Below are 15,226 nucleotides of genomic sequence, written 5' to 3'. Positions count from 1 at the left end.
ATTAAATAGTTACGTGTATGGCTTTGGAAAAAAATTGTTTAATCTCTGTAAAATGAGGAAGTTGAAGCAAGGGGTTAATGAAATGCCTTGCATTCTGTGAAGGCGAAGCATTCTGTGATTCTCTGAGATTCTGCTCTATTGGTCAACCTAGGACCGTCTTGTGGGTAGCACCTGGGAGTGAGGGCTGAGAAGCAACGTCCTCATCCACAGGAAGCTGAGGACAGACGAAGGAGATGGAGCTCAAACAGCCAGATAACCAGGCAGAACCTTAACCCTGTGGCACCTCAGGCGCTAAACAGAGACAGGACCCTGCCTGGGAGAGCGGGGCCCTGGGAGCAGAGGGTAATCCCCACAGAAAGCTAGGACGACCCCGGCGGGGCTGGCAGTGGCCCCGGGCCCCTCCTCACTCAGGCAGGGTGATCTGGAAGCAGCAGTTAGGAGTCAGGCTGAGACCGCTGGCCTGAGGTTCTGTCCCCCCGAGTGAACGGTTAGCAAAGGGCAGGAAGGACCAATTCACACACCAAGGTAGGCAACCTCATGACTGCTCAGGAATACTTGTTGAAGGAGACCCTTGGTAAGTTGGCAGGTAGGAACCCAGAGTCATCGTACCTTGGGTATGAAAGGAAATGTGACTTCACGTCGTGGCCACCGGCAGGTGGCGTGTAGGCATTTGGGTGACATGTCCTGTGAACAGCACAGAGCAGGGGCCGTTCCATGCTGCTCATTACTGATTTCCCTAGTCAGTGCCCTGCACATTATAAACCATCAATTTGTTGCATGAAAGAAGGACAATGAAGTAGGAATTTGTTCCAGGAATATGGGAAACAATTAGCCAGCTTAGTAATTAGGGCCATGTTACCCTTCTACGCTTGACTTTAATTAGCTGTTTATTTGAATTAAGTAATTAATCGTTACATTGATTGTATTATTTAGTGCCTGTTGGTGAAGGATAATGTGTATGACCACAGAGGTTAGCTTAGCAATTTGAGAATTTGAATGGGAGAAGCAGAGTTAAACTTTCCCATGTTATCAGTCACCAAATATCAACCAGCTCTCTGAAATGTGCAAAGCGCTGTACTGGGTGCTTGTAATCAAGGTGCAGGGTCACGTATAAAGTGGCCAATGATTATTCTTCAAAATAGTACAGTAAGCAGAATCCCATGTTCACTGCACAGCCTCTGCTTCTCTTGTCTGTTTTTGTATGCAGGCTTTTCCTCTTCCAGAAATGCCCCAGCTTACAAAATCATCCTTCAAGGCTTATCTCTCCAATGACTTTATCCACTGTTTCCTCCAGATCCGCTGAATGGGAATATTCCCTCCTTTGCATAGCCATCACTCATCACCAGTGTCCTCCAGAGCTCATACTCTACCTTGTATTCTAGTTGACAGCTATTTGTCTCACCCCTGTTACTAAATTATATGTTCCCTGATGTGGTGAGTTGAATAGTGTCCCCTCCCAAATTCATGTCCATCTGGAACCTCAGAATGTGACCTGATGTGCAAATAAGGTCTTTGCAGATATACTTAGTTAAGGATCTTGAGATGAGATCATCCTCGATTTAAGGGAAGGCCCTAAATCCAATGACTGGTGTCTTTATAAGAGAAAGGAGAGGGAGATCTGGACACAGATGCAGAGCGAGTACGGCCATGGGAAGACGGAGGCAGAGATCAGCCCCAAGCCAAGGAAAGCCAGGAGCCACCAGAAGCTGAAGTACTCAGAGGCAAGGAAGGCTCCTCCCCTTGGGCTTTTGGAGAAAAAAATGGCCCTGCTGACACCTTAATTCCAGATTGCTGGCCTCCAGCACTGTGAGAGAATAAATTTCTATTGTTTAAGCCACCAAGTTTGTGGTAATTTGTTATGGCAGCCCTAGGGAATTAATATACCTGAGTATAATGTATGATTTTCCTTTGTATCTTCTCAAACTTGCTCATAAGCATTTGTGAAAATACTACATTTGCAAGTCATTCATCTCAGCTTTTATTTTTGTAAGCCATTGTGACTAAAGAAGCTCTTTTTAAAAAAAAAAAAAAGAAAAGGAAAGAAAAGAAAATCAAGGACCAAGCAATGTCCAATAACATTAACTAGTTATGTTTCCCTTGATATGTGTCCTGGGAGGTGCCGTGCCTCTGGCGTGCAAGATTGCTTGGATCTGGGTGAGAGCAGAAGCCCTGCTTAGTGCAGGTATCTATGTGAATGAGGCCCTGACTGCTAGAGGGAACCCCTTCCTCGTAGTGAGAGGGGCCTCCAGGAGAATCTGGATCCACTCTCTGTGGCTCAGAGTGAGGCAGAGAGACTCCAGTTTCTGGATGCCTCGCTGGCTCCTCGAAGGGCATGTGACCAAGGCGGGCTTTCCCCAGTAGCCACATGAGGTACACTCAGGAATTCGGAGCCAAGGATGACCTTATGTCCAGGTAGAACGGACTTTGTCACCATTTGAGTGTATGCACTTAAGAGATTTCCCCAGCGGGCACAGCATCGACCCCCCCTCCCAGCTGGTTCTAGTGCATCAGCACCTTTGGCAGATCTGCTCAGAAACACACTAGTTTTCCAACGGCTCTTGATTTATCAAATAGAACTTATAATAGCTAACATATACTGAATGCCCCTCATGCCAAGAATTGTACTAAGCACCTTACACATATTTGATCATTAGGTTCTCATGGCAACACTACGAAGTAGGTATTTAAAGCCCCCTTTTACAGAGGAGGAAACTTGAGCCTAGAGGTAAAATAACTCAAGCAAGGTCACACAAGGAGTCAGTTGTGCCTGGTCTCAAGCCCGGTCGGTCATTCTGCCTCCAAAGCCCAGGCTGCGAGTCCAAGCTATGACTGCTGTTCAAAGGACCTTTCTGCCTCAGGAAGGTAGGGGCACTCACGCGGGCTTGAGTCACAGGAGAGGAAGGGAAGACAAAGGGGAGAGCAGCTGCTGAAACCAGCTTCAAGACTTCTTCCACATCTGGTGCCCCCAGGGACACACAAGCGCTGTTTAAGCAGGGTCATTTAGAAGTTCCCGAGTAGCTGACTGCATTAGCTGAGCAAGCCCCCAGGCACATATAACCTTTCTTCCTGCCCTGAGAACACTTTACACACCCTCTGAGATTTCTGCCCTGGAACCAGGATGTGACGCCACCTACTTCGCTTTGCTGAGCCTTTCCTAGGTGTCCTGGTCAACCAAGAGGATGCGGTTTTGCACTCGGGGGGCTAAATTCTCCCGGGAGGGGTACATGAGAGTCCATGTTGGCGAGAACATAGGGAGGCCAGATGCACCCTTCCAGAGCCTCCTGCTTCTGTGTGGTTCATTCTGATTTCAGTGTCCTGTCCTTGTCAGGCTCTTTCCCTCTCGTAACTATCAGTGTGACGGGCATCACGTTATTATCCTATTATTAGTCACACTCCATGGGCAAATCACTATTTCAGTCGGTATTGATGATAAATTATTACATCAACTGCTCTACAATTCTATAGTAATGTTTATCCTCAGGTCCCTCAAAAATAGAAAAAACAAAAGCCCAGCAAGATTTCAGCCCAGAACCTGCCAGCACAGGGCTATTCCTTTGACATCTTGCTTCAGTGTCATTTCCTGGCATTGCAAGTTATTTGATGCTTACATGGTGATATCTGATCTTTCTTTCTATTGTCCCCCAATGGCCACCGGAGCGCTCTCATTCAAACACAAGCTCATGTGAAACCAAAGAGAAGGCAGTTACACTGCAGGGCAACACACAGCTGTGATGTTTAGTATTTGCCCAAATGGCTTCCTAGGGTAACAGCAATCACCAAAGCTCTCTGTTTTGAGTAAGCAAACTCCATTTTAATCACAGATGGCACTGAGTATTGTGGCCCTGTAAGCTATTCTAGAGTGGCATTGAAGCATCCCTTCTCAGCCTGGGCATCCCAGTACGGGAATGTGCACTCACCCGCATGGATTACTGGTGTTTTGTTGGCAAGGCCTAGGCAGTTGTTCCCAGGCTGGGCTGGGAATGCAGCCATGATGCCATTAGAAAGCAGACCTCAGCTCTCAAGGCAGTAACATGTACTGCTTCCTGGAAAACTGGATTCCATAGCTGGATCTGGGTCTATTGCCTACTGCCACTCTGTCCTCAGTCTGGAGGGTAGCAGTTTGCTCCATCATGGGCATTACCAGGTATTTGGTGGTCCTTATTAAAAAAGCCTGTGCTTTGGGGTTTGAGATGAGAACAGGAATAGTCTATCCCTTTAAAAAAAAAAAAAAAAAACCTCAGACACCTGGCTCTGTGGCAATGTATCCATATCGATGCTAGAGTGTGCCTGGTTCCACCTCCACCCATACATCCCCTCTTGACTTCTTACAGCGGAGCAATTCACGAGAAAGGAAGGGACTGAGAAACCAGCTCTCCCATACCAAGTTCCTGTGACATCTTGAGTGTCTACTGCCTGAAAGCGAAGACTTGTTAAGGGCGAAAAGGACAACCATGGGTGAAGGCAGCGGACCCCAGGTGAGTAGGGCAATGATTCTAAAGGCCAGCCCTGTCCACGCTATCTGGGGGATGGGGGTGTGGGGATTGGCCCTCGGTTGCAGTAGCGGATGGAAGCCCAAGGGGACTGCCCTCTGTGTGGTGCTCACTCAAGGGAGCACTTGGCTTGGTGAGTCATCCAGTGCCCCCAGCTCCTCCAGGGGCCGGATCATAAGTGGCATGCCTCACTGGGTGGTAAGATTCACGCCAACTGATGGAATCACCACCCAGAGTTGTTAAAAGACCAAGATGTCAAGCCGTTAGTGGCCACATTCCCACTGTCCAATCCAATTAAAATTAGCCTTTATTCTCATACATGGAAACTCAAGAGTGTCCACATGCGCAGCTCTCATCATATGACTCAGACAAGCAGTGGTCTCTAAGGGTTCTCCAGGTGACCACAGACTGATTTCTCGGAGGGCAGTGAGACTGACCCATCATTCTGCATCTTCAAAAGCTTTTGTACTCTACGATTATCCTCGTGGACATGTACATCTGACTTGACATAGGTCAGCTTAAAAACAAAAACAAACGTTCCCTTGACCTACATTCCAGCCCAGCCATGGCCCATCTCTCTGCTTCTCCTTAGAGTAAAACTCCTCAAACGTTATGGGTTATCACGGTCTCTAATTTTCTCACCCTCCTTTCTCTCCCAACCAGCTTCTTCATTCCCAACGCTCTCAGAGGGGAACCGCTGACCTCCACTTACTTAATCCAGAGGCCAGTTCTCTGCTCCTTCTTACAAAACTTCCCACCAGCTATTGTCATGGTTGACCCCCTCCCTCCTTCTTAAAACTTTTTCTTCTCCAGGGTCCCAGGATACCATGTTTTCTTGGTTTTCATCCTACCTACCATATTGTTGCTTTTTTCCATTCTCTTCTGCCTGACATCTTAATGTTAGATTCCCCCGGCATTGAATCTTCAGAGTTTTCTCTTCTCTTCCCCTTGTTCCTCTCCTCTCCCATTCCCCCCTTCTCCTCTCCACTCTTTCTCCAGGTAATCTCTTTCAGTCTCATACCATCTATATATTCATAACTTTCAACTCTATCTTTCCAGTCCTCATCTTTCCCCTAAGGAAGCTGCCTCTATGACATCTCTGCTTGGATGTCTAATAGACACCTCAAATCAAATGTCTTCGCATCCCTCCAAAGTCTATTTCTCCCCCAAGATTCTGTTGTGAGGCAAAGGACTCCTTCATCTACCCAGTTCTCAGATCCAAAAGCTAAGAATCGTTTATCTTTGACTCCTTTTTTTCAGTTATATCCCACGTTGATTGCCATAGTCCTATTTGCTCTAACTTCAGATATATCCCAGAATCTAATTACATCTCACCACATCCACTGCTACAGCCCTCATCCAAGTCATTATCTCCTCCTAGACTGCAGCAAGAACTCCTCTCTCTGGGTGTCCACACTTCCCCTACTGTACTGCATTCTCTACCTAACAGGCAAAATAACTTCTTAAGAGTGTAAATCTGCATATCGCTCTCTTGCTTAAATCTTGCTAATGGTGTCTAATCATATTACAGAATAAAATTTAAGCCACTTGCCATATATGTAATCTGACCCCTGTCTACATGATCTGACCCCATCCTCCTTGCCTCCATTCTTGGCTTTTTCTCTAGGCTCATTACACTGGCCTTCATTCTAGACCTCAGGCAGCCCTGGCTTGTGCCTGTCTCAGGGTCTTTGCACTTGCTGTTCCTTCTGCCTGGAATGCTTTCCCCCCCAGACCGTGGCATAATTAACTCTGCATGGTTCAAGTCTCAGCTTTATTGTCACCTCCTAAGAGAGGATTTCCCCCACCTCAGTTTAAAGCAGCTCCCAAACCTCATCATTCCCTATCTCATTACACTCTTTTCCTGCATGTTGATGAACACTCTCTTCTTGAAATTGTCTTTTCATTTGTTTACGGTTATTTTTGTCTCCCCACGCTAGAGTATGTAACAGCCCTCTTGTCTGTCTCGTTCACCACTATTTCCCTAACTTACGCTAAAGCCTAGCTCATATCCTATGCTCAATAAATACTTGTGTGAGGAAATGCTCCCATTATGATAAATTCTCTACTGTGTTTCTGTTTCTGGTATGAAGCAACATGGCTCCTAAATCTGGCAGCACACAAGAATTACCTAGACATACTTTTCATAATTCATACTCTTGGGCCCCGTCCCAGGATCTACTGACATGCCATTGAAAGTGTCCTGACCTTTCCATTCACTCCGATGAAACGTCTTAAATTGGCAAAGACAAGAAGCAGGGAGTTAAGATTCAGGCTAATGGAATTTGGGTTAAGCGGTCCCGGGAGTCCTTTAGATTGCAGTTGGGTCTGGGGGTGGAGAGAGATGAGAAGTTGGACTCCGTGTCGTGGGCCCGTCTGGCTGTTGAGAGCCAAAAGGTCCGGTGTGGGAGCTGAGTGATTCTGTGAATTCCCAGGGCACCTATTCGCTCAAGGAAAACTCTTTACCTCACTATGTCCTTCAGCATCATGATCTAGAACTCTGCTATTCAATACAGTAGCCATGATTTAAATTTGAATGAATTAAAATTAAGGTATTTGAATCAAATTTATTAAAATTAAAATAGGATAAAATGAAAAATTCCACTCTTCAGTCTCACTGGCCACATTTTAAGAACTCACTCACCACATGGGCGAGAGGCTACAGTATCTGACAGTGCATTCCTGTCAGTGTAGAACGTTCCATTGGACAGTGCTGGTCTGGGAAATGGGCTCCTGGGACATTTAGGGCATCCACCTGCTGTTGTGATTGCTTTAAATGCCAGCCCTGTCAGTCCTACATGGAACTAAGCTCTACCCTGGTTAAGCAATGGGTCTCATGAGGCCTGGGAATTTCAGTTGAGCAGGTGAGAAGCTGATGAAAACAACTTGCAAAAACATGTGCCAGCAGACTTGCCCACTCACAGAGGAGATGCACATTTTCACAGAAATACACTTTTGTTGCTTCCGAGGACATGGGGACAGCACATCTCTGGGACAGGGAGAGCACTTTCCTTAGCTTGTTCTCCTTGAACTCTGAGTCCAAGGTCATTCATGGGAATATCACTGGGATTTGTTAGGTAACTGTTTCTTAGGCTTACATGTTTTATCCCCAGAGAGGATCAGTCACTCTGAGGCAGGGGAAATGACTTACGCTCTTATCTCCTCCCTGGCATTTCACATAGAAATGACAAACATTAGCGCTTAGTCTAACTTGCACTATAATGAGCTCTGTACATGCCTCTTTTTGTTTGCTCATGAGGTTCTCAAGGGCAAGGATTATATCTTATTCCCTTCACTGCAGCAGCTGGTAGCTGCTAGATACTTTAAATCCAGTCTGACACCTTTGACTTTTAACTGAGGCATTTAGTCTATTTTATTTAAATGTAATCGCTGAAATGTTTTATCTAGATCTATTTTGTGTTTTGTAACTATCCTACTTGCTCTGTATCTCTTCTTTATTCTTTTTTTTTGCCTCTTTTGGACTGATTTCTTTTCATTTCTCTTTAATAATTTGAAAGTTATAAAGCTAATTCTCTTCTCCTACAGCTTATCCTAGAATGTTAATAAGCAAGCATATCATATTCTAATGTAATTAATAAGTTTCCCTCCTTCTGTACATTATCAAAAAAATCTTATAATGCTTTAATCCTATTGCCCCTTCCAGTTTATATGCTATTGTTGCTGTGTATTTTATTTCCATCTTTCTTTTACCCACAGAAGTTTATTATCACTGTTTCATGCAATGTTTTTTTGGATTTACACCTACATTTGCCACGTTCTTGGCCTATTGTGCCATCTTTCATCTCAGTCTTTCTACCTGAGATTACTTCCCTCTGCCTAACACAAGCCCTTAGAATTTCCTTTTATCTCAGTTTATTTTTCCTTACCTCGAAATGTCTTTACTCCACTCATTTTTTGAAAGATGTCTTCACTGAACATGTACTTTTGGGTTGGTGGTTATTTTCTCTCAGCATATTAAAAATATTCTTCCACTATCATCTAGCTTCTATGATGGCCCTTATGAAGTCAGCTGTAAATGTGTCATTCCTTTGCAAGTAACCTCTCTACCTTATTTGCCTGATTTTTTTGATCCTCTCCGGCTTTAGTGTTCTGAGGTTTGATTATTCTGTGTCTGGGCGTGCATTTCTTTCTCTCTCTTTTTTCTTTTAAAAATCCTGCTTGGGTTCCTTGGGATGCCTGAATCTGAGGATTGGAGTCTTTCATCAGTTCCGATTATTTCTGTTTATCTCTCTGGACTGTGTAAAAAATAAACTGCTGGTCTGTCTTCCAGTTTTCTAATTCTTTCTTCAGCTATGCTAATCCTCTCTTAAACCAACCACTGAGGCTTACAAAAAAGTTTCGTTATGATATTTTTCATTTCTAGTTCTAGTTGGATCTTTTCCCAAATCTGCTTGATAACTTTTATATTTTTCTGTTCCTCACTATTTATAGAGCATGTAATGGGCTGAATTGTGTTCCCTCAAAATTCATATATTGCAATCCTAAATGCCAATACCTCAGAATGTGACTGTATTTGGAGATAGGGCTTTTAAACAAGTAATTAAGGTTAAATGAGGTCATTGGGATGGGTCCTAATCCAATATGACTGGCATCCTTACAGGAAGAGATCTTTGTGAATTTTGTGATCTGTGCTGATGAGCTCATATTTTCAGAGAGCTTTATCTATGGCAATTCTTTGAGGCAAATCTGAGAGGATTTGCTTTTCCAGGAGCCTAGGACTACTTCCAGCCCAGCAGCACTCTATACTAATTCTGTACTTCAGTTTTTTGGGACTACCCAGATAGTGTGGATTGAAGTTGGAAAATTATACAATAGCCTTGTGTTTATGAATAATCAAGGCAGAGATTTTGTTCCTTTACCCAAGTACTAAGGTTGGAGAAAGGCAGTTTGCCTTGATGTCTGGGTGGTCGTGGGGAGGGACAGCATATATCCAATTCATATCCACACTGAAAATATAACCTATTGGGGTCTCTTCACTGTGTGAAGATCTTCTACCAGATCCTGTGCTTTGTAAGGTCCCAAGCCTTTTTCTTTTTTTTTTTCGGCTGCGCCGCCGAGCGGCTTGTAGGAGCTTAGTTTCCAGACCAGGGATCAAATCCATGCCCCCTGAAGTGGAGGCTCTGAGTTCTAACCACTGGACCACCAGGGGATTCCTGGAGGCTTTTTCCTCATGTGGCCCGACCACTGGAGTTTGACAGACGCCCTCAGGATGAAAGTCAGCTTTAGGGTTCCAAAGATAGTTCTAGAAGGAGAGGTCATTTTTAGCCCAGAGCCTCTGTCGGTTCTCCAGAAGGGTTAGGCTGGCCTGTGATGCGAAACATTCAATGCTGCCATCACCTCCGTTCTGCTACTCTCCTGACCAGCTCAGTGAATCTTGCCTCTTATGAGAGCTGGGTCCAGAAGGAAAGCATCTTCTGGAAGCCAGCTCTAGATCGCCCAGGCTTTTGTGTCAAGTCCTTATCCATGCACGACTGTCCTGTGCTTCAGCCCTCCCCCCCCCCCCCCCACAATCACAGAGTACCTCAGAGACCATGGATTCCCACCACCATCTCTCTGGTCACTTCTTCTCCATTTCCCACCCACTCCTTTGAAAAAATAAGTAGAAGAGTCATCTGTCTTGGAAGATATCTTGGTGACACTGTCCTCTTTCAGAAAGGGCTAGCAAGAGAGGCTATATTCAAAGATACTACATCCCCCAAAACTGTATGGAGACAGGGCATCTGCCACGTCCCCTCAAGGAGAGCCTGCCAACTCTTATTGCAGGAGGATTTTTTTTTTTTTTTTTTTAATTTTAAAAGCCTGAGCCAGTGTATGGAGTGGGTATCTGGCTTGAAGCCATTTTGAAGCATCGTAACACAAGGCAGGTGGCTGAAAAGTGTCTACACACTCACCTGGCACTGCCTTTGGTTTCCCCAAGAGGGGAGTTGGACTTGGTCTCCAAGCTCTCTCTGGAAGCTCAGAGCATCCAGCACGGGATGAGGAAGGCCAGCAACACAGAGCAAAAGTCTGCCTGAGAGACGCTCTACTCCATCTGACAATTTTCCGGCTGTATGTAAAACCTCCAGTGTGATTTATGATTAGCTTCTTTTTTATGAAAAACATATTTTATTCCTTAAAAAGAAAGCATTTTATTAAATAGGTAGTGGGGTAATGTCTATAAACTTCCTCCACATCTTAATGCATTTGTTTTTCATCCTTACTGCTGGTCAGACCTCCATAACCACCTTTCACTCAGGGATCAAGAAAGGGCATTGCTATTACACTAGAGGAAATAATTTATGAATTTTTAAGTGTGTATGACTTATTAATTTGTTCCCTAAATACTAAAATACCATTTTTTTTTTTTTGATATTCTGCCCATTTTCTTTTTTTTTTTTTTTTTTCCCTACTTTATTTATTTATTTATTTTTGGCTGTGTTGGGTCTTTGGTTCGTGCGAGGGCTTTCTCCAGTTGCGGCAAGCGGGGGCCACTCTTCATTGCGGTGCGGGGACCGCTCTTCATCGCGGTGCGCGGGCCTTTCACTATCGCGGCCCCTCCCGTTGCGGGGCACAGGCTCCAGACGCGCAGGCTCAGCAGCTGTGGCTCACGGGCCCAGCCGCTCCGCGGCATGTGGGATCTTCCCAGACCAGGGCTCGAACTCGTGTCCCCTGCATTAGCAGGCAGATTCTCAACCACTGCGCCACCAGGGAAGCCCTAAAATACCATTTTTTTAATGATTAGGTTTTGAATCTCTTTCTTTGGGGTTGGTCTTGTCCAGGGGAGCCATAGGAACTGTGTGACCTGAGGACTGAGGGTCCCTCTTACTGGGTCTCACTATGGACCAATTTGTGCAGGTTGAAGAAAAAAAAAGTTCTGACAATGGGCTTATTGACACACCTTCTGACCTTCCTCATTAGCTGTTGTTGCCAGGCTCCCCCCTACCCCAGTAGACAGCCTCGGGCAGTTACAAGAGGAGCTAAGCACGTTTTCAAATTCATAGTTAGGTCTGCAAAGAGCTGGGAGTTTGGGCTTTCTCCTTGGACAAGGGCAGGACTCAGCCCTCTCACGTCGTTACCAGCCAGGCCTCGTGTTTTCAGCAGGATAAATCAGGCCAATAAACTCTGCTGCTTGATGGAAGGTAAAAGGCATAAAGGTGAATATTATTTAGGAGACGAAAGATCAGTTAATGCTTGGGAAATGCTTAAGTCAAGAGAATTCTTTTTCTATTCCTGAAGGTGGTCACTTGGAAATTAAGCTTAAGTTGACTATGAGTCCCATAGGTCTAAAAAACGTTTCAAGTATTGGTCAACAAATTAACTACTGACATATTTGACAAAAGATGGTGGAATAAAATGCTATCTGTCTCTTTCTCTTTCTGGAACATACAGAAAATAATATCTATAATCCCCAAACCATTCTGAAGAACATTTGGCACTAATTGAACTAGAGTAGCAGGAGCAAGGGGTGCCAGCAACCAGACCAGTGCCTGACACGCGACAAACGCTGATTGAATGTATAATGAAGCATCCCCTCTTTAGATCTAAAGCAGGATGCTAACATCTCTGAAAGTAAGTGAAAGAATTCTATAAAACCCAACCTGGGGTGCTATACTTGGGACAATTAAGCTTAAATTCCTGGAGAGGACACAGGAGAAAGAAGGGCCGTTTCCGCAGTGGGATTCTAAAGTTTGTCGTTTCAGAATGGTGGGGGATACGTGAATGGCATAGGATGGAACCCTAGAATCAGCCCTCTGTGTGTTCTAAGACCCCCGCTCCCCCAGCCTTTCTCACTGCAAAAGAGAGGAAAGCCCCAAACTTAAAGTAGGTAGATATTCAGAGCAGAGAGCCCAGCCCATTTAAGCAGAAAACCTACATAATAATAATTATGAATAAATGTAAAAGCTGTGCTTCATAACCTAAGAATATGATTAAAGCAATGCTCAGAGGAAAATTGTTAGGTTTAAGCACTTAACATTAATAAATAAAAAATAATCAAAATAATGCATTGATTATTCAACTCAAGAAGTCTGAAAAAGAACCCAAGCTAATTACAGAAAGCAAAAGGAAGACATAATGTTGAGAGTTGAAATGAATAAATTAAAAAAAATAGATTTTTGGCAGAAAAAAAAATGAATCCAAAGTCTAATGCTTTTAAATGAAAGAGATAAACCATTAATATCCCACCCACCCCAAAATTGAGGGACAAAATACAAGTCCATAAAATTAGAAAGGAGAATGGGGAAATAACACAAAGATGGATGAAATTTTGAAAAAACTTTATGCTTAATTCTAAGCAAACACATGGGAAAACCTAAGGAATTACCATGTATGATGTTGGGAAGTTGTCTAGATGGCAGACCCAGATAATTTCACAAATGAATTATTTTAAATCTTTAAGAAATGGTCACTCTAACACTTTAAGAACCTTTCTAGAGTAAGGAAAATAAATGCTTCCAACGTCGTCTTATACAGCCAGCATAACGCTGATGCCAAAATTTGACACCGATGGTATATCATGCACACACAGAACTCACAAACAGAAGACCAGTTTTGCTAATAAATCTAATGCAAAAATCTTAAATAAAATATTGATACATTAGTTAGGATTTTCTTTTTTGCAAGTGACACACTTTCTAATAGCTCCTTAACCAGAGAGGAAAATATAGCTCTATTAGAAAAGAAAAGAATTTAAATATTTCAATGCTACAGAAGGGCACTGTGGGAAAACTGACTTTTGATCATGACCTTTGACTCCAGGGTCGGTGTTAGAACCAACAGAGGAAAGAACATTAAATCAGAATCGAGAGGTGGCCTGCAGGTCGAGGTTGCTCACGAACACAGACTTTCACCCTGCTTTCTCCAGTCAGAAGTTTCTTTTGATTTTGCTACGCTTAAGGGCGGTGGCATGGGCGCTTAGGGTTGCGGATGTCAGCAAGGCCACGTTCAGTTCCAGCGCGGAGATCATGAAGCCCAACAGCGAGAAGCTGGGCAAGTATGAGTTGGGCATCTCCCAGGCCCTCCTGCAGCTGGAGATGAACCCGGACCTCAAGGCCCAGCTGCGGGAGCTGAACATCACGGCCGCCAAGGAAATTGCATTTGGTCGCGGTCGGAGAGCTATCATAATCTTTGTTCCTGTTCCGCAACTGAGATCTTTCCAGAAACTCCAGGTCCAGCTAGTGCATGAGTTGGAGAAGAAGTTCAGCAGGAAGCACATTGTCTTTATCGCTCAGAGGAGAATTCTGCCTAAGCCAACTCGAAAAAGCCATACAAACAATAAGCAAAAGCGTCCCGGGAGCCGCATTCTGACTGCCGTGCACGACGCCATCCTGGAGGACTCGGTTTTCCCTAGTGAGATTGTGGGCAAGAGAGCGGATGGCAGCCGACTCATAAAGGTTCATTTGGATAAAGCACAGCAGAACGATGTGGAACACGAGGTTGAAACATTTTCTGGTGTCTGTAAGAAGCTCACCGGCAAGGACGTTAATTTTGAATTCCTAGAGTTTCAGTTGTAAACAAAAATGACTAAATAAAATATTATTCACAATAAAAAAAAAAGTTTCTTTTGAAAAAAGTGAATGTTCTGGGCTTCCCTGGTGGCGCAGTGGTTAAGAATCCGCCTGCCAATGCAGGGGACACAGGTTCGAGCCCTGGTCCAGGAAGATCCCACATGCCATGGAGCAAGTAAGCCCGTGCGCCACAACTACTGAGCCTGTGCTCTAGAGCCTGTGAGCCACAACTACTGAGCCCACATGCCACAGCTACTGAGCCTGCGCGCCTAGAGCTCATGTTCTGCAACAAGAGAAGCCACCACAGTGAGAAGCCTGCTCACCGCAACTAGAGAGGGCCCTGCACAGCAACAAAGACCTAACCCAGCCAAAAATAAATAAATTAAATTAATAAATTAAAAAAAAAAAGTGAATGTTCTGTTTAGGTAAGTTCTTCGGAAAGGAGGATGTGAGCCTGTGACTACCGTTCCTCTTCCTGTTCAGTGAGACAGGCAGCCTGGTGGGTGAGAGAAACAGGGTGAGGAGAGGGAGGGAGGTGGGCCATTCTTCGGAGGAATAAAAATGGAGTTTGTAGAGGGGAGGTAAAGACGACAGCAAAGAGACGGGCTGTGACATCCTTGGAGTGGCGTCGACGAGCAACACCAGCCATAAAGAAAGGCCGCGGTGGCTGGTCGTTGCTGGCACGACCCTCACTAGTAAGAGGTTAGGGCTGAAGTCCTTTAGCCGGCTCCGTGGAAGCTTAGCCGACCGCGCTCTGTTTAATCCCCTCAGGCAAACAAGCCCTTCTCACCAGGCCTTGGACGGCAGCTCATGCCAATTCTGGCCTGAAGTGCCGGCCAGCTTTGGAAGTTAGACCATTCTTCTGCGAGCCCTGGGGGGAAGTACATGAGTCGGTTTCTGAAGTGTGGAAAGCCAGTCTGCTAATGGCACAAGGCTTCAGGATAATGCAGCCACGCACAGAGTGGTAATAACAATCTCCAAGGTAAGTGTTCAGTGTGGAGCCAGGAAAGAACAAGGCTGCAACCCAACCTTGGCTCTGACTCTCCCAGGCTGGCCAGGCCCCTGAGGGGACATGGGGAGAAGTGGTTCTAGCACAGGACCTGTGGGATCAGAGATTGAAACTGGCCTTTTGAAAACTAAAACTAGAGCTACCATATGATCCAGCAATCCCATTCCTGGGCATAAGTCGGGAGAAAACCACAATTCGAAAAGATACATGCACCCCAATGT

At 44.9% G+C, this 15,226-nt stretch overlaps 1 protein-coding gene across 1 annotated transcript; it reads left to right on the top strand.

The window, feature by feature from the left end:
• Positions 1-537: 537 nt before the first annotated feature.
• LOC103013237 (40S ribosomal protein S7-like) lies at positions 538-14,002 on the top strand. Its single transcript, XM_057537497.1, has 2 exons — positions 538-574; positions 13,248-14,002. The coding sequence occupies exons 1-2, from the start codon at positions 538-540 to the stop codon at positions 14,000-14,002; spliced, it is 792 nt and encodes a 263-aa protein (XP_057393480.1).
• Positions 14,003-15,226: the final 1,224 nt, after the last annotated feature.

This window comes from Balaenoptera acutorostrata, chromosome 21, assembly GCF_949987535.1.
Source record: "Balaenoptera acutorostrata chromosome 21, mBalAcu1.1, whole genome shotgun sequence".
Lineage (NCBI taxonomy): Eukaryota > Metazoa > Chordata > Mammalia > Artiodactyla > Balaenopteridae > Balaenoptera > Balaenoptera acutorostrata.
This window is presented reverse-complemented; position numbering and strand designations above follow the sequence as displayed.

What these genes read in the sequence shown, in the direction of transcription:
- LOC103013237 (XM_057537497.1), top strand. Translation starts at nt 538, where the DNA reads ATGACTGCTCAGGAATACTTGTTGAAGGAGACCCTTG. An exon ending in CTTGTTGAAGGAGACCCTTG is followed by an intron (nt 575 to 13,247) that starts GTAAGTTGGCAG and finishes CTTTGACTCCAG; the next exon opens with GGTCGGTGTTAGAACCAACA.